Genomic DNA, 24,987 nt, shown 5'->3' on the forward strand with positions numbered 1-24,987 from the left:
CCATGAAGGCCCGAGGTCCCCCAGCCTGACTGCTGGGACTTACCAGTTTGTACACGATGTTGCCGTCGAAGGTGTTGTCAGCCTCCTCGTAGATGGAGGCCTGCAGCCCCAGGGAGTAGGGGTTACTCACCATCACCTGGGGAGCGAGACGGTGGGGGCGGCTGTTAGAGCCAGCAGCCCGAGCAGGCAAGCGCAGGGGACCCGTCCTCCTCAGGTGAAGACCAGCCTCGCCCTGAACTGCGGCTGCTGGTCCCATGCCCCACCACATGCCCTCGTCCACCCACCCTCTGCTGGACCTCAGTGCCACTCTGCAGGTGGCTGCAGCTGGGCGACCCAGGCCTTTCCTGTAGAGGAGGTGGGGGGAGGGACCCCTGGGGAGAGCAGAGGCAGCCCTGGTCCCAGGCCTGGGTTGGGAGGGGTCATGCGCCTGCCATCTCAAAGAGGCAGCCTCGTCTGCCATCCCAGCTTACTCGGGAGGCTGAGGCAGGAGGATCACAAGCTTGAGGCCAGCCTGTGCGACTTAGTGAGACCTTGTCTCCAAAAGAAAAAAAGAAGAACTCTGGGGAGGGGCGTCCTTGACAGACTAAGGCCAGGAGACCGCCTTGACCACTGGACTGGTGGCCGGGTTGCTGCGAAGCTGAACAAACTCTTTGACGTCCACAAGCTTCCACAGCCCCTCCCCCCATGTCCTAACACCCCGATTTCACTCCCCTGAGGCAGAGGTCCATCCCCGGCTAGTCCTCCCTAGGTCACAGAGGACGCCTGAAAGCAAAGCGTGGCACTCCCCTCACTGCTCAGAGCTTGCTGACTTCTGAAGATCCCAACCACAGGGAAAATTCCCAGCTCGCCCTCTTCTCCGTTCATCCCTCAGATGCTGGATGCCTGGATCCAGCCGAAGAGCCCGCACAGAGCTAAGGGGGGTCCTGCAGGCGGCCCACTACCTTCCCGCCACCTCAGGCACGCGGTCCCCACCCTCAGCTTGATGTCCTGCATCCAGGTCCAGGTGCAGGGCCTGGGCGTGGGTCCTGGAACCCTCCTGCCTTGCCCGGCACCTCCCCTGGGTGGGACTCGCCTGGGGCTGCTCGGTGAAGGGTGGGGAAGGGCCTGGTCAGCCACAAACTCAGCACAGAGGCTGGCTGTGGAGTCACCTGCAGAGGGTCTCACAGTCACCTGAAGAGGCCTCTCTCCCCGGGTGACGCCAGGAGCGTCCAGAGTCTGGGCACAGCCTGGGCGCTGCCAAGGCAGTGGCCTAGCGCTGACCGTCAGGGGCATCAGAGACTCACTCACCAGTGGAATGGGGGACATGCCCAGCCGGGGTATCAATGTGAAGGACAAGTTGAGTTTGCTGTTCATGTCAATGGTGTACATCTCAGATTCTAATCTGCTTTCCAGAAGTTCTATCTGGTCAGGAAGACAGGATGAAAGGGTCAGCCCCTACTTCCAAATAGAAGGGGCGGTGAGTGGTAATTGACGCAGGGGCCCTGGGGATGGAGCCCAGGTCTGGCTGGGCGGGTCACCTGGACTTCCACTTGTGCCGCTGTCCTCCCTGCCAGCCCCGGGAACCCTCCCCGCCCCCCAGCCGCTTCCTGTGCATCTCGAGCGCGCTGCTGCCTGGATGTGCGTTCCTGCGCCTCCTGGCTCTGCTGGACATGGTCATCTCTTTGAGGTCTCTGTCTGCTATGATCCAAATATGATTTGTCTCCCAGAAATCAGGCAGAGCTTAATCCCCAAAGTTCAATGCCGATGGTATTGAGGAGGTGGAAGCCTGATCCCACGAGGCACAGAGGTAGGGCCTCTGGGAAGTGACTAGATGGGACAGGTCACTAGGATGGAGCCCCATGACCGGAGGCCTGGTGGCTTTATCAGGACAGAAATGGAGACCACACACCTCTGCCACCATCTGATGCAGCTAGGGAGGCCCTTCCCAGAATCCAAGCTACACTTGGAGTCCAACCTCCAAACCAGAAGCCAAAAAAAATAAACCAGTTCTTTTTTTTTTCCAAAACATAACCTGCCTCTAGTATTTCATTATGGTAACGAAAAGCCAGCTAATACGCCTGCCACCAACAGGTCCCCTTTATTTCTTTAGTTCCCTTTCTGCATATCTCTGGGGAACCCTGGCTGTTGGGGTGAGCCTAGAGCTCTCTGGGATGGCTGAACATGTTCCTTTGCCCTCGGCGTTTCTGGGAAACTCGATGGCAGGATCCAGGCGACCCAGTGGACTTGGGTTTGATGGCGCTGGTGGGACGTGGTGGGTGATGTGAGCGCTCAGTGTGGCGCCTGCTCTCTAACGTAAACCACTGTTGTCCTCCGAGCCTCTCTGTTCCCTCGCTGGGTGGCCAGAAGGACTGCTTCATGCTTTTAGACAGGATCATTTTGTCAGGAGACCAGCTGCTCACCCAGTGGAAAGGTGCAGGAGGTCTGGGGAAGGACACTGCCTGCGGGCCAGCAAGTAGGAGGCTGAGGCAGGAGGACCACAACTTCAAGGCCAGCCTCAGCGCTTAGTGAGGCTCTGCCTTAAAATAAACACAAAAAGGTCTGGGGGTGTCGCTCACCCCTGGGTTCAATCCTGGATCCCACAAAAAATATTATCAAAAATACTAATTTAGGGGGCTGGGGATGTGGCTCAAGCGGTAGCGCACCCGCCTGGCATGTGCGGGGCGCTGGGTTCGATCCTCAGCACCACATACAAATAAAATAAAGATGTTGTGTCCACCGAAAACTAAAAATAAATATGAAAAAATTTTCTCTTTTAAAAAAATATTAATTTTAAAAAATTAATTTAAAAAACTTAACATAGGGATAGCGCTGCAAAAATAAAAAAATAAAGAAAACATGAGAGTAATATCTGTTCCTTTCTGCGACAGGGACATGGAGGTGCTCCTGAGGAGACTTGGGGTGCAGGGCTGGCAGACTCAGCTGACCAGAAGCCCGCCCGTCACGTGTGCTCCCGTCCCTCCTGGAACCCTCTCGGGGACTTCCCGGGCCTGCTGGCCGTGGCCTCCACCTCTGGATCTTTTCCCAGTGCTGGGGCTGAGCCCGGCCCCCTCCCCAGGCCCACAGCTCGGCATCGGGCCGTGCACCTTGCACTGTTTCACCTGGAGGCCAGGGCCCATGAGGATGGCCTGGATGTTGATCGGGCACTTCTGCATGTCGAAGGTGGGGAAGGCGGCGTCGGGAAGCGGTGTCAGGATGTCCAGCATCCCCACCCCGGAGAACATCAGCACTGCCTCTGGGAACCAGACGGACCCCTCGGCCAGCTAGGGGAGGCAGGTCTGAGGTAAGACGCGGTTTTATCCTGTGGCTCGGAATTAGAGACGCCCCCCTCCCCGAAAGGCAAAGCCTTGGGTCCCACGGGAGCTGCTCTCTGGGGCTCCCAGCCTGGGGTGCCTTGTGGGAGGTGGCCAGGAGTCTCGCCTGGCCACAGGGCACCAGCCTCTTGGGAGAGTCAAAGGCAGCTACAGAATTTGTCCCCAGGACACCATAGCCCTGGATGCCACCATGGGGACCTCAAAGAAATGGTCCTCACATTTGTGCTTCAACCCAATTAACTCTCTGTAGTCACCACCAGGAACTTCTGGGAAGCCTGGGGGGGACAGAGGGGAGCATGGAAAACACGGCAGTGGGGGAGGGCCTGCCGGGCAAGACACTGGGAGGCCCCACGCCAGTGCCCCTGTGGCCTGGTGGACGGGCCGACCGGGCCGTGGACCCTGCTTCTCCACCTGTCAGATGGGGCAGCAGAAGTGACTTCCCCACAGGGCTCACTGAGGACTCTGGGCAAGGTGACAGCCGGGACTGAAGGGGACCTCACAGGGGTACAGGGGACAGGGGACAGAGCCTGGCTGGGCAGGGGCCGGGGAGTGCAGGTGGGTGGGAGGAGGGTTCAAAAGTGCGAGCAGGGAGGGGCTGGGGCTCAGTGGGCGGGGGGCTCGCCCAGCAGGCACAAGGCCCTGGGTCCGCCCCAGCACCACACACACACACACACACACACACGCGCGCGCGCACGCACACACACTCACACACACGCACACACACATACACGCACACAGTCCAGTAAGGAGGATTTTGAGTGTTTCTGACACAAAGGAAAAATGGATGGCCGAGGTGATGGACAGCCAATGACGCTGGCCTGTCGCCCACTGAATACACACATTGGAGCATGCGGCTCAGCACACATATAAATAAACAAGCCGCGGTGCACACACATCCCCTGCACACGTGTCTTTCCATACACGCACGTGTGCATCAACGTGCATCGGCTGACTTTAAACCCAAGTCCAGCGTCTCCCACACCCACAGACGCAGGGGGCCGGCTCTGCTCCTCCCTAGGTGCTCGGGGTCTCGCCTCCCGCTGCTGCTATTTTAATAGCCCCGAGGAGCCGGCCTCTGGCCTCCCCGACCCGAGAGCAAGCAGAGGAGGGGAGGGGGCTGTGGCCACTCGACTGTCACCCACCTGGATGATGGAGTTGGACAGGAATTCCAGACTCCCGAAGTACAGAGCGTCCTCCTTGGTCAGCACGGCCAGTGTGTGCTCATCTAGGACAGACAGGCAGACCCGGGTGGTGGCCTCTCCGTGAACAGAAGAAGCCTCGTGGCTCTGCTCTGAGTGCTGCAGCGAGCGCCCTCCCAATGACCCACGGCAGCCACCCCACAGACACCTCTGGAGCCCGCACGTGGCTTTAGCTAACAGGCACAAGCTGGGCTCCCGCCTTTTTCCTTCTGTCCTTTTTCCTGATCACAGCCATCAAATAAGTGGGCTGTGTCTCAATAGGGTGGTTTTTTGTCTTCTTTGTTGCGGTGCTGGGGATGGAACCCAGGCCTCCTGCAGGCTAGACAAGCGCTCTCCACCAGCCACAGCCCTCCTTAGGCTTCGACTGGCCTTTGCCTACTTTCACATCCGCTGCAGCATGATTTACAAACCCAAGATGTGGGACAACCCAAAGTCTACTGACGAAAAAATGAAGGAAATGTGGTCCAGCCATACAATGGAATATTATTTGGCCTTAAAAAGGAAGGAAATTGGGGACTGGGATTGTGGCTCATCGGTAGAGCGCTCGCCTAGCATGGGCAGGACCTGGGTTCCATCCTCGGCACCACATAAAAATAAAGACATTGTGTTGTGTCCATCTACACCTAAAAAATAAGTATTGAAGAAAGGAAGGAGGGGCTGGGGATGTGGCTCAAGCGGTAGCGCGCTCGCCTGGCATGCGTGCGGCCCGGGTTCGATCCTCAGCACCACATACAAACAAAGATGTTGTGTCCGCCGAAAACTAAAAAATAAATATTAGAATTCTCTCTCTCTTAAAAAAAAAAAAGGAAGGAAATTGGATGGTGTGGGTGTAATCCCAGCTCCTTGGGAGACCAAGGCAGGAGGATGGCACATTGGAGACCAGCCTTGACAACCTTGCAAAACCCTATCTTGAGTAACAGCTAACCAGGGCTGATGGGGGCTCTATGTCTAGCACGTGCGAAGCCGGGGTTCCATTTTTTCCAGTCCTAGGGAAAAAAAAAACAAAAACAAAAAGAAAGAAAAGCACCATGCACCGTTAGTTTTTTAAAAAATAAATATGTTTTTAGTTGTTGATAGACCTTTATTTTATTTATTTATTTTTTTATGTGGTGCTGAGGATCGAGCCTAGGGCCTCACACATGCTAGGCGGGCACTCTACCGCTGAGCCCAACCCCAGCCCTGGATTTCTTTCTTTCTTTCTTTCTTTTTTTTTAGAGAGAGAGAGAGAGAGAATTTTTTTAATATTTATTTTTTAGTTTTTGGCGGACACAACATCTTTGATTGTATGTGGTGCTGAGGATGGAACCCGGGCCGCACGCATGCCAGGCGAGCGCGCTACTGCTTGAGCCACACCCCCAGCCCCCCTGGATTTCTTATATAACTAATTTCTCTAATTATAAATTAATTTTAAACAGATAAATGGACACAGAGGATAGGATGCAATGCATAATTAGCAAACGGGAAGCACTGGCTTTTCTTAAAAAGTCAAGTGGTCCTGCAAATTTTCTCACTGACTGCCTCAGAGTCTCTGAGCTGATAACTGTCTCAGGGGAAAATTGTCCTGGCAAATCTCACTTATTGGACAGAACCGGTTCCTCCAAAGATGGAGCACAGGACAGCCCCAGGACAGCAGTGGCCCAGCCAGCATGCCCAAGGACGCTGGAGTCGTGGCGAGTTGCTTGAGATATAGATATATATATATGTATATATATATATACACACACACACATATATATATATATATATTGTGGCCACAATATCTTTATTCTACACGTATGTGGGGCCGAGGATCGAACCCCATGCCTCGTGCTTGCTGGGCGAGCCTCTGCCACTGAGCACAACCCCAGCCCGTGATCTGTGTCTTCAGAGACAGATGTTTGGGTCCTAACCCAGGAGCCGAGTGTGGCTTTGCAGACGCCCTGGACCTGCGATGGCTTCACCCGTGATCTTTCCCATTTTCCCCGGGGGTGGTTGGGGCACAGGGAGCCTCTGGGGCTACGGTGGCCGCAGCTTCAGTGGGCGGGCTTAGGGCCGGCTCGCTGGACCCCATCACAACCTGAGAAACATCTGCATTTGGAAATAGGGTCTTTGCAGAGGTGACCTTGGTAAAATGAGGTCGTGGGGGTGCCCTGGTCCCATATCACCAGGGACCTTGTGAAAAGGGGAACTCTGGATCCAGAGACAGACAGGGACAGAGGGAGGACGGCCACCTGCAGGTACAGGCTCAGCCAAGGCTACCGGAGCTGGGAGCGGAGACCTGCCTGGAGGCTGCAGAGAGGGCCGGCCCAGCAGGCCCTGGGCGGCAGAGCCGGGGACAGACTTCGGGGGTCAGAGCCGCCCAGTCTGTGGCTCTTGGTTCTGGCAGCCCCAGGATGGTGCCCAGCTGACCCCGTGCCGTCGCTGAGGCACAAGCTGTGTCTTCCCCGTGTGTGTCTGCTTTGTGGCTGGGCTGCGTCAGGCAGGTCACTGGCTAATGGCCGGGCATGGAGCTTTCTAGAAGGTACCGGTAGGGCAGGCACGCACTGGCAGTGATGCTGTGGATGGAGATGTTGAGTTTGGAGATGGAAGTGGACAGAACCTGGGATCCCTTGTGCACCTGGACAGTTTTGAAGAGCTGACCTAGGAGGGGACAGGGGAGAGTCATGAGGACCCGTGAGCATCCCCAGTGCTGAGACCAGGGCCACCCCTGCCACCACTCTCCTGCCCTCCAGTGGTGACCTTGCTCTTTTTCTGTTTTACTCCTCTGAAGTTCCAGGGATCGAGCCCACTGGTGCTCTAGGCCCCCACCCTTCATATTTTGAGGCAGGGCCTTGCTAAATTACAGAGGCTGGCCTTGAACCTTGATCCTTCTGCCTTAGCCTCCTGAGATGTTGGAATGACAGGTGTGGCCTCTGCACTCAGCTTAGGCCTTTTAATAGAGACAGTGTCAATAAGGGACGAAACAGAGCTTTTCAGCTGGGTGTGTGTCCACCATGCCAGAGGCCCAGGTTCCCCCCCAGCACCAACAAAACCTCAAAGCAGTGCCTTCTTCCTGTGGTGGGCTTCCAAAATGGGTGGCCAGCCTGAGCCCTTTTCTTCCACTGGCAGGGTGGGGGCCACACCCACGTCCCCAGCTGCTCTGTGCCTTAGGATGTGGCTGTGTGCCCCCAGCCCAAGTGATCCAGAGGCCCTCCCCTCGGATCCCTGGCGGTGGAGGGCTGAGCCACAACCACGGCGCTGCAGGTGCTGGCCAACCCCCACTGTCCCTCTGCTGGGGAGGTCCCTCGTCCATCCTGGATGCTATAACATGGGCGACAGCCCCGCCGACCTCGTGGAATCACTGACTGTGGCCCCAAGACAAGATCTGAGGTTTCCTGGTCGAAGTTCGGACCCTGTGCCTGCAGAGTCTAGGGCTTTCAGAACCTGCCCACCTGCCCTCCAGAGCCGGCCAGGTAACTGGGGAGGACGGGTGGGTTTCAGTGGAGCGAGAACCTGCGGCGTCCACCTGGGTCTGCCAAGGGGACCTGGCTCTGCTCCCTGTCCGGGCCCCGCATCCTGCAGGCCGAGAGCGCAGCCCGCTCACCTGAGTTGGGGGAAACCAAGAGGGTCTTTTCAGACCAGAGGATCAGAAAGCCTCTCAGGCCGGGGCAGAGGAAGACGTCCAGGGTCTTGTCGTAGTTGAAAGCCAGCCCCAGGTTCCGGTCGAGAGGCTGCTCCGAGTACACGAACACTCCCTAGAGAGTCCCGTCACGGGGACAGAGGCCACGTGTGGGCAAGCCGCGGGTCGCACACGCAGTGCCCAGCAGCACGCAGGAGGCCCTGACCCCCCACCACACGCACACACCACCTGTGGTCAGTGGAACTTGTCCCTCCAACCTCGGCCTCCTCGTGAAGGCCAGCAGGTCTCGGCCAGGGATCTCCACCGGGGAAGACTCTTCCTCCCAGGCAACACTGGGCCACGTCTGGGGGTCTGTGGGGACTGGGGGGCTCCTGTGTGCGGTGCAACACCCGGGCACCCAGGACGCCCACCCAGAGACGGGCCTGGCCCATGCCCACCACACCAGGGCCGGAACCTCCCCCTGCCTGCTGGGCGGGCCCTGTGGTCCCTGCTGTGCTGGGCTTGCGCTCTGCCCTCGGGAGGCTGCAGCCTTTGAGGCAGAGACGGGGGAGACGGGGAGGTAACCAGGCCACCTGGGAAGGGACGAATGCCTACATCGAGGCCTCGAGGACTGGACTGGTCACTGTGAGGTGGGATGTTACAGGGCGAGGCTGTCCCAGTGTTTGGCCTGCTCACAGGCTCTGCCGTGGCAGGGCAGCCCGAGAAGCTGCACGTTTGGGCCACATGGACTGGCATCCAGACGGTTTCCCTAGCTGGTCCCTCTCTCCTCCAAATCGCTGGCACATGCAATTTAGCTTCTATTCCTAAAATCCCTGTGAGGGGCTGGCTCTTCCACTGTGCGGTTTCCAAAGTCGCTTCCTATCTGCCCATCATAGAGTTCCCAGGACAGGGTCAGAGTCCCTATTGCACAATGTCAGCCTGACCACGCCTGTCATCCCAGTGACTCTGGAGGCTGAGACAGGAGGACTGCAAGCTTGAGGCCAGTCTCAGCAACTCAGGAAGGCCCTGAGTGGTTTAGCAAGACCCTGTCTCGAATTAAAAAATGAAAAGGCCTGGGGATGGGGCTCCCCAAAACAGAGAAAGCATGGAAATGGAAAGGGCAGGGGAGTGGTCCAGGTGCAGCGCCCACACAGCATGAGGCCGGGGCACATCCCCAGCACTGCCACCACCCATCACCCCAACAAGCAAACACACAGCATCCTGCCGTGTGGCCCCACCGACACATACGCCGTCCCCCAGGAGACGCACAGTGCAGAGATCCCAGGGGACTGCCGACCCTGCTCTGGGTCTGCCCACCCCGGCCTGCCACCCCCACCCAGCCGCTGGAGGACACAGACCAGCCCTGGGCAGGAGAAGAGCTGCGTTCCAGGGCCTGCAGGGTGCTTGAGAGACAGAGTGGGTCTGCAGCCCTCACTCACCCCCACGGTGCCGCGAGGGACTGTGGCTGGCACTGCCAGACGGTGGTCGGAGGAGCCAGGGAAGCACCAAGCACCAAGCCAAAAGGCGAGACTCAGTCTGCGTTTGCTGGGCCCTCCCACACGGGAACGCATGACCCATGGCACTTTCCCCACAGGGGCGCACGGGTGGGAGCCAAGAGGGCTGGCCCAGTGGCCCCCGGTCATGTCCCTGTAGGGAGCACTGCAAAGAAGGGCGCTGTGGCCTTCTGGACCCAGAGGCCAAGGGCAGGGTAGAGGGCTGGGAATGGAAAGCCCTGGGTCAGCCAGGTTCTGCCTCCTGCCCCACTGGGGACCTGGCACAGGCACGCGAAAGAGTCTTCAGACGAAGGAACCGAGTCCCATGAGAGCGCGGGCAGCCAGGAGGCCGAGGCCTCGACTCAGCGCCTCCCAGCGGCTCTGAGGCTCCACTCCCCCAGGGGGTCTGGCCTGGAAAAGCCCTGGACACCTGCGGCCTGGCTTGAAGGCACCACAGTTCTTTGGTTTTCAGAACTGGGGGCTGGACCTGGGGACTCTCCACCCCAGAGCCACATCCCAGCCCTTTGCAGTCTTCATTTTGAGTCAGGGTCTCGCGAAGTTGCTAAGGCTGGCCTTGAACTTGCAATCCTCCTGCCTGAGCCTCCCAGGTCCCTGGGATCGCAGGAGTGTGCCATCGGGTCGGGCACCTTCTTTCCTGCTCTTTTCTGTTTGTTTCTTTTTCAGTACTGGGGACTGAACCCAGGGCACCTCACCACTGAGCCTCAGCACCGTCTCCTGACCTCTCCACTGATCCCGATCACAGGAGTCTGAGCCCGCAGACCAGGAGCAAGGAAGAGAGGGCGAGAAACACCGCCTAACCGCAGTGTGATGGCGCCAAAGGAGACAGAGCACAGGGCGGGGTGCTGGGGGCTGGTCCCTTACACCGGGGCTGTTCCAAGCTTCCTGGTCGACTCCTCTCTGGGATGGGCCACCTTGAGACCTCTGCTCAAGCCTGGAGACCTTTCAGAGGATGCCCCTCCCCTCGCCACCTGCTCCCTGTGGGAAGCCTCCCGATGGGGACAAGGGCTGTTTATTCCTTCATCTCCCTACCAGCAGCTCCTGGGGACTGGCTCTCCCCGAACTCCAGGGCTGCGCACCCCCTTCACGGCCTGGCAAAACCTGGGGTTAACCCACTAAATGTGAGTCTGAGCTTCATTTTGCACAGGCGGAATCATCGTCCCAACTCAGTCTCACCCAGGATGGCGCCTGTGAATCCACCACAGGTTTCATGCACCGACTTTCTGAATCCACGTTAAGAGTTTCCAGCGACACAGGCGCCACATTCGCCCTTCACCCCTGGTGCTCGGCAGGCACCAGGCCCAGCACCGGGAGCCAGGGAGCACTGCTGGGTGCAGGGGAGAGAGCGGGGAGGAGGGCCAAGTCGCCTACCTTCCCACTGTTCACCAGCAGCAGCCCGATCTGTGACAAGGAATGGAAGTAGAAGACTCCCCCTAGAGACCCGGCCAGTCCCGCCTGTGAAGCACAAGACAGTCCCCGTGAGCGCACACACCCATTGCTGTGACGATGCGTGCTTCGTTCTCATTTTAAGTGCACATTATCTTAGAAGCTATAATGAAAGCCTCTCTTTCTAGACCCACTTCCTGTCTGTGACAGAGGAGCAGGTCCTGGAGGAAGGCGGCTCTGGTGTGGGTGTTTGGAGGACCCCACGCAGCCCCGGCCCCAGGAGCTGCCTGGGCTTCCACGCCGGGTGGATCCTCCTTCCCAGCTTCTGGCTGTCCAGAGAAGCGTCCAGCAGCCACCGGAGCAGGAGACCAAGGTCCGGGCCATCCTGTGTGGGAGCGAGGCCTCTGGGACCCTGGAGCTCCTGGGCCGACCTCTTCGGAGCAGCGCCTCCCACCAGCTGCACCGCCCCCTCTTCTCTGGCAGCGGAACCTCCAGGAACCTCATCTCGGGGAGCAGATCAGCCTGAGAGCTCAGCTCCGGGGGCCCTGCCCGGGCTGGGGGGCATGTGACCGCCCTGGCTAACGGGTGGGTGGGCCCCTCTCCAGAAGTGAGTCCACAGAGCACGTCCGCCACCTTCCTCCCGCAGGGCAAGGACGGCTCACCTTGCCATGTGTGCTAATGTCATCAGGGCCACAGTCTGGGATGAGAGAGGGAGGATCAGAGCCCAGACATCACCCTCAGTGACCCACAGGCCACCATGCCAGCGTGGATGCAGGAGAGGCCCATTGTTGGCTTCGGGGGAAGGGGACGAGGGGCAGTCAGACCGCGAAGGAGAGTCAGGAGACCCACGCGTACACTTGTCAACAGAAACAGAGGTCGGCTCTTGTCCTGGCTTCAGTGGCCCTGAGCCCAGATAGTCCCTGAGCGGAGGTACCTTCCTGTCGAGAAGTCCATGGAAAAACAATACCGAGGCGTGGGGAGGGAAGAGGGAAACCGTTTGGTTAATAATCGGGGACCTCAGTGATGCGCGTTTGCAACCAAACCCAAGGTTCATTCTTATCTTGTGACCAGGTCCTTCCAGGACTCATTTTGAATGAAAATGTGTGGCCAGCTCAGTTCTGGGTTTTGCGGGGCTTCTTGGTAGGGCAGAGAAAACAGATTTGGGATGTTGGGGAGCGTGGCAGCGGGCCAGACTCCTCTGGACGCACCCCCAAGTGTGCCTTCTGAGTCACACCAGAACTTCCCACGCCCTTGGTGGCCTGAGGGGCTCTTGTCCTCTGAACTGCTCTGCCATGCTGTGTGACCTTAGGAAGGGCACTGCCCTTCTCTGAGCCTTAGCCCCTGGGTTCATTTCCAATGGCTGCCACGGCAGAAGATCGCATTCAGAACAGCAGACATGAAGACAACAGAAATCTGTTGGCACAGTTCCGGATGCTCAGAGTCTGAAATCAAGGTGCCAGCTAATCAGGAGCCCCCAGAGCCTCCGGGGAAGAAGCTGCGTCCTGTGTCCCCAGGCTTCTGACACCAGAAACCGGCCCCTTGTCCCAGGGCCTTCTGTGGATCCTCCCAGGTCCTCTCCTCTACCAGGACAGCAGCCTGGACTTGGGGCGCGACCTACTCCATCCGGCTGCGCACACCACCTGGACTCGTCTCAGGGCCAACACCCCATTTCCCAGTCGGATGACCACTGGGCACGAACGCCCGCCAGTGTCCTCTGAGATTCAAGTTGAATCTTCCTCCTCGGCAAGGACCGTGAGGAGCGGGCTCTGTGAGGTGGCGGCAGGGGCTCCATCCTCCTGCCAGGGCTTGGGTTGAAGAAGTCGCCCTCCCCTCTCCTGCTCGCCTGCCGCAGGGGCGACAGGTCTGCCTCCCTGCCCTCCCTGCCTGCCCTCCCTTCCTGCCCTTCCTGCCTGCCCTTCCTCCCTGCCCTTCCTCCCTGCCCTTCCTGCCTGCCCTTCCTGCCTGCCCTTCCTCCCTGCCCTTCCCTCCCTGCCCTTCCTCCCTGCCCTTCCTCCCTGCCCTTCCTGCCTGCCCTTCCTGCCTGCCCTTCCTGCCTGCCCTTCCTCCCTGCCCTTCCTGCCTGCCCTTCCTCCCTGCCCTTCCTGCCTGCCCTTCCTGCCTGCCCTTCCTCCCTGCCCTTCCTCCCTGCCCTTCCCTCCCTGCCCTTCCTGCCTGCCCTTCCTGCCTGCCCTTCCTGCCTGCCCTTCCTCCCTGCCCTTCCTCCCTGCCCTTCCTGCCTGCCCTTCCTCCCTGCCCTTCCTGCCTGCCCTTCCTCCCTGCCCTTCCTCCCTGCCCTTCCTGCCACGTGAGGACACAGGGTCGGTCCCGGGGCTGAAGCAGCACAGGGGCACCATGGCGCCCTCTGTGAAGCAGAGAGCAGCCTGGCCAGAGGCCAGTCCCCCCAGAGCCTTTGCCTGGCGGCCCGGCCCCCAGGGCTGGGAGCAGCTTCTCTTCCTGGCCAGTCACCCAGTCTGGGGTAACTGCACAGGACACAGATGGCCTAAGGCTGTTACTTCTGAAGTCCGGAGGGACGTGCATCTTCAGGGGACACGATCCTACCCACTCTAGTTCTCCACCTGTGCACTGGGTGCCACGGTGGTGGCTGAGGGCACTGTCTGGGTGGAGGTGGGTGGACGTGGTGCAGCTCTCTGAGGTGCTCTACCATGGGCGCCATGTTCGTACCCCCTTCCTTCCCAGTGCGACTTCCTGGGAGTGTCCCCTCACCCCCAAGCCAGCTGGATCCTGCAGAGAGGAGACTGCTGCTCGTCCTCTGCCAGCCCACGGCCCATCATGCAGGCAGGTGCCTGTGTGTGAGTATCTATTTGCTTATGTTTTGGTGACCATGTCCCCCAGGCTGGCCAAGCATCCTCCTGCCTCAGTCTCTGGAGGAACGGGGACAACAGGTAGGACATATATCATTTTCACTTTCTTACCCAATTGAACATACCTGGTTTTTGAAGGTAAAATTGGTGAAACTTATTCCTCCGTTTTCGGAGGAATAAATAGTAGTCTGTGATACCTGTTCTCCACGCGAATATGCAAAAATGGAATTATTTATCTCCTGGGAAAACAACACACAGAAAACAACCCCTCAGAAGAAGACAGCAGGGACAGCTGCCCCCGCCTGTGCTTGTGCCACCCTCATTTTAGAGATTGGGTCTCGCTGACCCCAGGCTGGAGGGCAGTGGCCCTTCACGACATGTCTGTCTGGCCGCTGACCAGCACTCGGTCGTGTTTGGGGCTGGGAAAGGAACCAGGGCCGCGCAGGCTGGGCCTGTGCTCAGGACTCTGCTGCCCGGTGGCAGCCCCAGCAGCCCGGAGGCCTGGCCTGTTTTGTTTCCCTCCTGGGCCGGCTGGTCCCTCCTCGGACACCTGGTGGACTGACGAGGCCCAGGTCCCATGGCCCACCACGGCCATCACTCCATGGGAACCCAGGGTAACTCTGCCTAGTTCAGGTGGACCTGTCCCCTTCCTCCTAGACCCCGGGGCCACATATTCAGTCCTTAAAGACTGTGACCTCTGTGACCTCTATTGTGGGGTGGAAGGCAAACCTTACCAGCCCTGACAGACACCCAGCCTTGTTTGGGCTTTGACTGTCCAATTTTCACCCACTCCTGTTTGGTCACTCCACAGCAGCCCGTTCCCTTGTGGGAAGAGACATTCTCACAAAGGTGGGGGCTGCGCTTTCCTCCTCCCTCATATTCGCTTCCATCCAGACTCACCTGCCGCGCCCCTGATCCTCACCCTCACCTTAGGACCACCCCCTAGTCCATCTGCCAGAGCCTCCCATCACCCTGCCCAAGGTGGACCCTACTGTCTGGGATGTTTCAAGCCCTTCTGTCGCCTCACACTGTAGGGGTTCTGTGTTTGGGATGGGGTCCCTGATGACTCCACGGCTGTGACATGCTGGTGCCTGGGGAAGCTTCTGTGCAAAGGCACAGGATGCCCGGTTGCTATGGCAACGCCCTCCGTGCTGGAGTCTCCTCAGCTTCCACCTTAACCTTAGGCACACAGCCCTGGGAACAGAGGAACTTGCTTGATCGATAACCACAAGGCTTCCCCAGGCTCCGGTGCTCCTGGAGCTGCCCGCCTAGCAGTGACTTCACACAGTGACCTCCCTGAGACTGCGCAAAGCTCCTGGCCCTGCGTACGGTAACTGTGACGCGTAACTCGGCATAAGCAGCCTTCCTGGTACTCTGAGCAATAGAGTGGTTGCGGTACTAATGACTAGCATAGATAAAGGTGGCCGCCTGGACAGAGAGCCCCGCTGCCACCTCTCCTGCCTCTGCACCTTGTCTCTGTGTCCTCTTTCTCTGAGATTCTTTACAGCACACCATGAACCCGTTCACATCATCTCCAAAGCCCTCCATTTTCTGCCCAGTCACAATCCCCGCTCTCCCCCTTGCTGCCTGCCCCCCTTCTGCAGGGCAGCCTCCTCAGCTCCCTTCTTGTCCCAGGTGTGTGTGTGTGACCAGGCCTGCGCCACCCTGGCCTCGGGCCCAGGGCAGTTAGCACACACCCTCCTCCATTCACCTGGGGCTCCTTCTTCATCCTCACTCTGGCCTCCTTTGGGTAGGTGACTTCGCCCTCCCCTCCCTCCTCCTTGAAGCCAGACTTAAAGACAGGTAGGTAGTGAGCATCAGCAGGGTCTAACCGGAGTAGGACAAAGAAAATCCAGGAAACCAGAACCACACCTGGGAATTCGAAATGTTAGTGTCCCCAAGGCCCCAAGCCATCCTAGAGAACTGTTCATGAAGCAGCTCCCAGCAACAGGACAGTGCTCATCAAACCCCCAGCCGTCCTGCCCAGACTACTCCTCCGCCCCATCGGTCCACCTGTCTCCCACTTGGGCCTCCCCCCCAGAACCCCATCACTGCAGGATAGAGGGAACCCGACAGGAACCTGGGGGGACTAAAGAAGACCCAAGACATCCCCTTCCAGGGGAAGCAAGGACTCGTCACCGGTAAACAGCGGCGACACCCTCCCACGTCTACGCCTCTCCTCTCCGCCTCCCCATCTTCATAACTTTGCGAGCGCTCAGGAAAGTGGAAGGAGATCCCTCACAAGCAGCCTCTCTCCTTTCTCCACGCTGAGCCTTCCCCGGCTCCTCCTGCCTCCCCCCGCCCAGCTCCTACTTCCACTAATGGCCGGATTCCTCCAGAGACCCTCCTTCTAGACAAACAAGGGACCCAGAACTCTCCTGCATTGTAAAGCCCTGGGCAGCATCTCCCTGGCCACGGCCACGCGGAAGCTAACATGAGACACAAAGCACGGGGCCAGCAGGCTTGATCAGGGGCCTGGGGGGGTGTCAATTTAACTTTTCCCTTGGTAACAACACAGAAGGAGGACTTCAAAACTTTCTCTCTGGGGCTGGGGCTCAGTGGTGGAGCCCTCGCCTAGCGCATGTGAGGCCCTGGGTTCGATCCTCAGCACCACATAAAAATAAATAAAATAAAGGTTTTGTGTCCAACTGCAACTAAGCGAACAACAAAACTTTCTCTGTCTCTCCACCTCCCTGACCTCCCACGCCCATTTCACCTTCAGGGGGCTAAAAAGCAGGGATTTGCTCTCGGGGTCCTTGGACCCATGATGTGGGATCAACCTTTGCCCCGTGACTTATCTATCTAAGGGGTGGCCCCTTGCCTGAGAACACTGGCCACAGCCTCTCTACTCATTAATGAGTCAAAGAAACCCACCTTTGGGGCCCCACTCACCATCCTGGCTCCCCATCCCGAAAGGAACTCCCCTCCCACCAGGGCTACCTTCCTTACCCCCGTCAACCTTTGTCTCCACAGGTCTCCCTGGTGGACGAGCCAGTCCTACTGGCCACATGTGCTCGCCTTTAAACCCCGCTGCTCCCCTGCCCTCAGGACTCTCCCCGTGTCCTCCTCTCACCCTTTCCTGCACTAAACTCGGCAGGAGCTCCTTCCACACCCCCCACAGGAAGGCCCCTGCTCCAGGGAACATGCCCGTGGCCCACACATGGCTCCTTCCCTGGGGGTCTGCCAGGCAGGGTCCGCTCCCCTCCCCAACAACACGTCCAGTCGGCGGGCCGAGCTTGGCGCCTCCTCAGAGCCTTCCCTGGGGCAGAGGGGGCCTCCCCGACGTCCACACTGACTCCAAATACGCTGCCCACATTCTTCTCTCCCACTCTGCTCTCGGGAAGGAGTGGGATTCCTTGCCACCAAGGGACTTCATTACTCATGTCCCCTTTATCTCCTTCAGGTCTCCTTCAGGTCCCAAGGCTTCCCTCTGCCACTGGAACTGGGGGATGGCAGCTAAGAACCGCCCTCTCCAGGGGCACTTCCTTTCCTGACCCCCTCCTTGTCATAGCCTTCTGCTAAGCTGGCCCCTGCCTCCTTAGATTGATTCAAGACCAGACTCAGAGGATCTCTAACCAATCAGTCCTGGGAACCGGCTTCCGTCACAGGACTTCCAACCCCTCACCAACTGGGCGTCCAAAATAGGGGCTGCTGCTCTTCAGGACAATAACCCCTGCCCACGGCCTTCCTCTCCTCGGTCTTAACACCCTCATTCAAGCATGGTCCAAAAGTACTAAACGGAAAATTCCAGAAATGGGTGACTCATAAATTGTAAATAACAAGCTTTTCTGCACAGCGTGACGCAGTCTCCGTCCCCACGCTCCCCTGGCCCGGGGAGAAGCATCCCCTAGTTCAGCTGTGGGGGGAGGCCCAGCAATGGCTGAGTCAGGCCCCGGCCGAGGCCTCGGGGGCTGTGCGGTCTGTGGTGTGGCCAGGGCCGGGACCACCAGCTGCGTGGAGGGACCCACCCGAGTCCTGAACGTCAGCCTGTGAGCCCGGCCCCTGCAGCCTGGTGGCAGTGCCTCCTCTGTTTGGCTCCATGGAAAAGGGCCTAAAGGAAAGACTGGGGGGCGCTGAGCGGAACTGGTCGGGGTGGAAGCGAAGCTGGGGCTGGCCGATGGCCGTGGTCACCTCTGAACAAGGCATGTGTGCTCCCCTAACTGGCCTTGCACCTTCTCCCACCTGCTGGACGCGAATCGGAGCCCCCACCCTACCTGGGTGCCTCCGCGTTGTGTGTGCCACCTGCCCCTTGGCCATGCACTGAATGCCACAGCGTCCCAGGGCACAGCCCCGACCTCGCGGAACAAGGCCCCAAGCATGGGAGTGGCCATGTGGGCCACTGGACCCACCACAGAGGGGTCCAAAGTGCCTCCTTTAAGGAAAAGGAAAAACACAGTGGGCCCTGCTGGGAAGGAGAGCCCCGCACCCTGGCAGGACTCTGGTCACACGAGGTGACCATCACTGTTCTGTTATTCCTTATCATTGCTGATCTCTACCTAAATCACAAGTTGGACTTTACCATGGGTCTCAACGAATATGAAAAATAGTTCACACAGACACCTGTGTACTTAGTGTGCACCTGTGTGCGCACGCACACACACACACAAGTGTGGCCTCTTGCTGTCCTCAGTGCCCGGCACCCTGGTCTCGAGACACGTGCCTTGCAGAGAGAACAAGGCTGTCTCCGTGGCAGTGGAGGTCACGGGGTAAAACGGCCTAGAACTGGGAATGTGCGTGGCTTCCATATCCATGTCCTGTTTGCTACCGTTTCATGACTGTGTGAGACGTGACCACTGGGGAACTGGTGGAAGGGCACCTGGGACTCTGTTCTTTTAGCAAATCCCTACAGTGTCTACAATTATTCCGAAATGGTGCGTTTGTTAAAACAAGATAGACAGGCCCACAGGGTGGCAGCTCTTTGATCTGAAGTCTCTCCAGGGCCCCTGCCAGCTCTCAGGCCCTCTTCCCAGCTCCACGGAGGTGACGTCCCCCGAGCCCCGCATGGGGCCCGTTCATGATGACTTGTGTTCGGGACAGAGTGAAGAAGGGAAAATCGTAGACCGTGCTTACCGTGCAAAAGGTGTTTCCAACAAAACAACAATTGTCACCCGAGATGTGTGAAACGGGATGCTGGATACCTGAAAAGAACCGGTGAACCTTACATACCGTTGTACACACAATCAGAGAACGTTCCAGAGTGGAGTGTGTCGACCTCGACACTAGGGACGTGGGGCAGTCACCCTCAGCTGCAGGCCCTCTCTAGGCGCCACAGGAGGCTCAACAGGTCCTCCTCTACCCTCAGTGCCGTAGCCTCTTCCCCCGGCTTTGGAAATGGAAAGTGTCTCTGAACACCGCAGGATTCCAGTGAGACCTGCTGGCTTGGGGGGGACTTCCAGGGCTGCAGAATCCCAGGTGGGGCTCCCTTCTCTTCTCAAGGGTTCCTTTCATTCTATTTAAAAGCAGAGGCTTCTCCTCCAGAGCCACACAGTCCCTGACCGTTAGGGAAACGCAGATCAAAGCCACGAGGAGGTGGCCCGCACCCCACGGGGATGGCTGATCAAAGCAGCAGAGGCCCAAGTGTGCCAAGGACGTGGGGAAGGGGCGATGGTGCACTGCGTGGGGCTGCAACGCTCGCAGTTCCCAGAAACCGACAGTCACGCGAGAATGCAGTTCCGCCCCTGGGGACACACCCAGAATCACTGACAGCAGGGACTGGGGAGGCCTGGCACCTGTGTTCCCAGCAGCAGGCTGTGCCAGAGGTGGAAAGGACCCCATTGTCTGCCCACCGGCACCCCACGTGGGAGTAGGCACGGTCACCACGTGGATGACCTCAAAGACTTTAGGTCAGTAAAGACGCCGGAGTAGGAGGACACAGAGGGCAGGACCGCACCTGCATCAGGTCCCGGAGTCGACATGATCATGGAGACAGGACAGAATGTGGGAACCTGGCGGGGAGCTGCCCTGAAGGCTCCCCCGGCCACCTCCTTGCCGCCTGCTCTGGGGTTCCCTGCTCTCCTCTTCAGGACGCTCACCGGGCCCCTAACGAGCAGTATGTGGGACTGAGCATCCCCATCAGGGAGTCACTCTTGGCCCTCCTGGGTCCTTCTGGGTCCTTTCCCCAAACCCACTCCGTTGCCGAGTCCTGGGGGTGTCTTCTGATTCAATCAGGCCGAGCAGGTTTTTGTGGCTGGGGCAGAAACACGGTTCCCACCCTCTGGGACGAGGCTTCGGGCCAATTTTCACTTGGGTCCTTCCCCACCCCCTCCCTTCCTTCTTTTCCTCTTTCCAGTACTGGGGCCGGAACCCAGGGCCTCACACACCCAGGCAAGTGCTCCTCCACTGAGCCACACCTGGGGATGCACACCTGGCATCCACCACCCGGAGGCCTCGGCAAGAGGACTTCAAGTTCCAAACCAGTCTCAGCAACTCAGCAAGACCCTGACTCAAGTGCGGTTCCCCAGACCGTTTTATTTTGGGCGCGCACCCTTGGGTTCAATTCCCAGCACCTGGGGGTCGGGGGGAAGACAAGGTGACATCCAGGGGCTGACTCCCAAGTAGGGGGGCCATGTATGTTTCTGAAATTGATCCTCTCTTCTCCGATGTTGGCTAAACTCCAACCAAGTTCAAAAACACAAAACCCACATACCTGTCGCTATCTGCCAGACATCCTCCTTGTAGGCATAAGTATAGACTTTCCCATTCACTACCAACAGCAGTAACGCGTTGGCAAAATGTGCTGATGTCACTTCTGGCACGCCCACCTAGAAAGAAGGATATGGGGGCAGTCACTGCGCTGTGTGGGACGCGGATCTGCTAAACTGTCCGTCCTCGACTCTGTCTCCAGGACACAGCTAGATGTCTGCGGGACAGGCCAGCAGCATGAGTGATGAGGGCTGATCTCTGGCCAGGAGCACAGGGGCCAGTGGCAGAACTTCCTGAGACAGTGACTGTGAGGGTGCTTCTGCTTTGGCTGAGGACAATTTAGGGAGGACTTGAAATGACCTCAGGAAATGAGGATACCATCCAATCTCAGGGGCACACAGTGAAAGGAAGACCCTGGGCCACTACTGTGTTTCCTTTCTCTCAAAGAAAAGCCCACTTTGATAGTAGGAAGAGAACAGGACCAACCCGGTTTTAGCTTAGAAATTGCTCTTGGCCTCAAAGGGCACATTGCCAAAGAAACCTGAAACTAAGGAAAGCAGGCCACTCTGATGCTTCTGAACTCTGTCTTCCCCTGAATATTACGTATCTCAAAGATCCTTCAAACCATCTGGTAAAGTAACTACCGTCATGGATGTAGGGATGGCGAGTGGAAGGAGACTGCTCTCAAAGTTGTCTCTCGTGAGAAAAACGTGTTTTCTGAAATAAACCATAAAAGAGTCAAATTAGGACGATTTCACACAAGAAAATTTAAAAAGACCATGAAGTTACTCTAAAAATGTTCTGTTCAAGGGAAATTCCCGTTTAGCCAGGAACCATCCAGGTAACATCCGTTACTGATTTTGCAGGAGCACCTCTTTATAGCTCCGGTATTTGGTTTTGTTGTTTTGTTTTTGGTTTTGCTACTGGGGATTGAACCCAATGGCGCTTAACCACTGAGCCACATCCCCAGCCTTTTTTATATTTCATTTAGAGACAGGGTCTCACTAAGTTGCTGAGGCTGGCCTGGAACTTTCGATCTTCCTGCCTCAGCCTCCGTAGCAGCTGGAATTGCGGGTGTGTGCCACTACGCCCCAACAGGGATGCAATTTTTTAAGAAAATCTTTTCAGTGGTCGGTGGAATCCACAGTTGCAGGACGTGGACGCTCTGCTGTGACTGTTTTAGTTACTTGCTGCTCTCTGCTCCCCTTTCTCCAAGCCTAGACCTAAGCGTGGACTCCCTGCAGCCAGCTAGGAGCAATGAGGGCAAAACCATCTCTGCTCGTGTTTGTGGGATGAGTAAGTTTAATGTAAAGGAAGGAGACAGTGAATAAAATGGCCACTTACCCTAGATACAGTGCTATGTTTTTATCACAAGCATGTTTAATCAACCTGGTCCCAGACTGAAAATACAGCACATCCTAGAGAGAATCACACAGTCAATGAGATCAATGCTGATAACCAGGTAATACAACAACAACCCAATGTCAACATTACAAATGTAAAGGGTGAAATATCCATTAGGTAGGTGGCTTGTGTCAATGTCATTTCCTCTTTTTTATTTAATGGCATCTCATTATGTCCCCCAAGCTGGCCTTGAACTCCTGGGCTGAAGTGATTCTCCTGCCTCAGCCTTCCAAATTACCTGCGACGACAGGTGTATGCCACCATGCCCAGCTTCATTTTCCTCTTTTGGTTTTAGAGTGTGGCCATGTCAGGTGTTACCACTGAGGAAAGCTGGGGAGGGGTCCCTAGAGCCTCTCTGGACTATTTTTGCAGTTTGATGTCAATCTATAATCACAATGAAATAAAAGGTGGGATTCGTATCACACCTCATTCCTGTAGGTGTTGTCTACTGACGGATAGTAGCTGGGTACCGTGGCCCACGCCTGTTGTCCCAGCTGCTTTGGGAGGATGGGGTGGGAGGATCATTTGAGCCCAGGAGTTCAAAGCCAGGCTGAGCACCATGGCAAGAGCCATTCTCCAGGGGCTGAGGCTGTAGCTCGGTGGTAAAGTGCTTGTCTCACATGTGTGAGGCACTGGGTTCGATCCTCAGCACCACTAAAAATAGTGTGTTCATCTACAACTAAATAAATATTTTTTTTAAAAAAAGAGCCCTTCTCTAAACAAACAGAACACCCAGATGATTACTTGGAAGAGAGGCCTAAGGATGGAGAATCTTATGCCAGAATGTGAGAATCCAGAGACTTGATGATTTAGAAAGACTACCTTTGAAATTGCACAGCGTCAACAGGAAGCTTCCTTGGAGGGGAATTTGCTTTTTAGGCATCTTAAGCACGTGTTGGGTAATGTGGTGCTACCCGCCATGCTGCGCCACGGCCACGCAGAGCACCTCCACGTGACTGCATTTCAAAATCTATCAGATGTGATAGCAGACCTAGCTGTGGGTGGAGGGTCAGGTGACCTGAGTCCTAACCCCACTCCTACCCTTGGTAGGTTCCTTGATTAAAGCTCTCAACTAGATTTTAGGGAAATGGGAGTGATTATTCCCTGCTGCTACGGAAAATTAATTAAGGATTAAATAAAGCAATCTCCTTAGAGACCTGATGTACTGCTGCCCCTCAGGAGATATGAGGAAATGTTCCTCCCCCCCAGCCATTAGATAAAAACTCAAGGCAGAACGTAGGGGGGAGCCACGTACCCCTTGGACTTGCTGAATGACGTTAAACACTTTTCCTGTCCTCACTGTGCGAATCCTGGAGGTAACAGATACATTTGCAGTCAATATTCAGACTATGTTAGTTACTGCCCTTGATTTTTTGAGGGTTGTGGGTGACCTGAAACTGTGGGCCCTCGGCTCTGTGAAGCAGATTTATGTATAGGCCTACACAGAGATGGAGCCTATCAGTTCCCAAAAGCTCATTCACAGAGCCCAGATGAGGAAGATAAAACTCCTGCTCCAAGCCGTTAGCTTTCTTGCTTCTTTCCTTACGCGATGGTGGGAATGGTGGCATAGTTTGTAGCAGAGATTCAGTCTTGAACCTTGAGTGAGCGCCCGCATGACTGGGAACCTTTGACCCAGTAAGTTTGGGGAATTGTGTTTCTACCCAATTCTAACCAATTCCTAGGTGCTGCGCTGCTTGGCCAGGGACCAGCAGCATGGGGGAAATGGGAGAAGTAGACATAACTGATCCTTATACGCCTTGAGATAAGTCCTCCTAGGAAGCCTTACAGGAAAACCTTACTCCCCACTTAGCTATATGTCTTTCAGCAAGTGGGTCTTAAGTTTTCCTGGGTCTGTTTTCACATCTATTAAATGAGATGAAGGAATCACTAATTTGTGAAGCTTGTCATAAAGACCCAAAGGGTCCCTGTGCCTTAGGCACACGCTGACTATCTCACAGTAAGCAGGTCCCTGCTGTGTGACAGCTCACTCCTGTGCCCGAGGGTGCCAACTGAGCTTTGGCATCTGCGTGGCCCGTGGCCCTTGCACACTATCCACCCGTCTACTGGAGTCTAGAAGTGTACTGGGTAAGGAGTGAATGAATGGGCAGCCCAGAGCCCACAGGCTCACGGTGCGAATTGGTCAAAAAATTAAATAACAGCAATTAGTGACAGGAAATACAAGAATCAGGGGACAGAAAGTAACAGTGGAGAAGGGCTTAAAAGGGGGAATGAAGAACTGGTCATGGAGAAATCTGGAAGCCAAACATGCCAGGCAGAGGGAACAGAAAGCCCTAAGCCTGGACCGAGGACGCGGACGTCTTGGCTGCAGTCCTGTGACCCAGGGGTCAGGCCAGGAGCTCTCGGAACCCCAGGAACCTCTCGGGTGATTGTGAAGTCTGGGAGAGGACGTACTACTACCGGCCCCCAGTGAGCGGAGACCAGGGACGTGGTCCAGCTAAACGTGGAAGGAGGCACAGGACAGCTCCAGGAGGAAACTCATCCGGCCGACTGTGCAAGGGGACTGCAGGCTGCGCGAGGCACGTGCGTTGTCCCGGGTTTCGGCGGAGAACCAAGGCAGGGGAATGCCCACAAAGAGCCGCTCAGGGGTTGGTCAACGGACAGGAGGACAAAGCCTAGGGTGGAGGCGGCCGAGGAGTCCCGGGGTAAAACTGGCGGACGCGGAGATGGGCTGGGAAGGTGGGAGAAAGGGCAGTACCAAGCCTGACTCCTACAGAGTCGGCGGCCTCAAGGACGTAGATGGACGGCGCCCTCCCCACCGCTAGCAGCACCCAGTCCCCGGAGGGCAGCCCCACCGGCACAGCTGACTAGCTCCGACCGGCGCCCAGAGCCGCGCGGTCGCCGCCACCACCAGCATCAACATCAGCATCTCGCTGGACACTGCTACCACCGCCCTACAACCGCCTCGGGCACTAGCTCCACAGGCAGGGCGTGCGTAGACGAGCCTGGGCGCTCCCGTGCCTGGGCATGCGCACATGGCAGCACCCTGCGCGGCCTGGATTGTGAGCATGCGCGACTGGATCCTGGGCCCGCAGGGCCCGTCAGTGTGGGCGTGCGCGTCCTGTCTCCTGGGAAGCTCGAATGCAACTTCACGGCCCAGAGCTTGGACATGCGCAT

General features: G+C 57.2%; 1 protein-coding gene across 1 annotated transcript in view; it reads right to left on the reverse strand.

Moving 5' to 3' along the window:
• The window catches only part of Catsperd (cation channel sperm associated auxiliary subunit delta), a 39,410-nt gene extending 14,552 nt beyond the window's left edge, over positions 1 to 24,858 (reverse strand). The window contains exons 1-14 of the mRNA XM_071605495.1: positions 24,666 to 24,858; positions 23,108 to 23,162; positions 21,793 to 21,866; positions 21,093 to 21,165; positions 20,453 to 20,567; positions 18,877 to 18,944; positions 13,932 to 14,045; positions 10,970 to 11,053; positions 8,073 to 8,223; positions 7,034 to 7,129; positions 4,454 to 4,536; positions 3,084 to 3,260; positions 1,288 to 1,401; positions 44 to 136 (exon numbers count right to left, since the gene is read on the reverse strand). Coding sequence (XP_071461596.1) covers positions 44 to 136; positions 1,288 to 1,401; positions 3,084 to 3,260; positions 4,454 to 4,536; positions 7,034 to 7,129; positions 8,073 to 8,223; positions 10,970 to 11,053; positions 13,932 to 14,045; positions 18,877 to 18,944; positions 20,453 to 20,567; positions 21,093 to 21,165; positions 21,793 to 21,866; positions 23,108 to 23,162; positions 24,666 to 24,847 — 1,479 coding nt within the window. The 5' untranslated portion in view covers positions 24,848 to 24,858. The remainder of the gene's footprint in view (positions 1 to 43; positions 137 to 1,287; positions 1,402 to 3,083; positions 3,261 to 4,453; positions 4,537 to 7,033; positions 7,130 to 8,072; positions 8,224 to 10,969; positions 11,054 to 13,931; positions 14,046 to 18,876; positions 18,945 to 20,452; positions 20,568 to 21,092; positions 21,166 to 21,792; positions 21,867 to 23,107; positions 23,163 to 24,665) is intronic.
• Between the last annotated feature and the right edge of the window lie 129 nt (positions 24,859 to 24,987).

Source organism: Marmota flaviventris, chromosome 1 (genome assembly GCF_047511675.1).
Source record: "Marmota flaviventris isolate mMarFla1 chromosome 1, mMarFla1.hap1, whole genome shotgun sequence".
In the NCBI taxonomy this organism is placed as follows: Eukaryota; Metazoa; Chordata; class Mammalia; order Rodentia; family Sciuridae; genus Marmota; species Marmota flaviventris.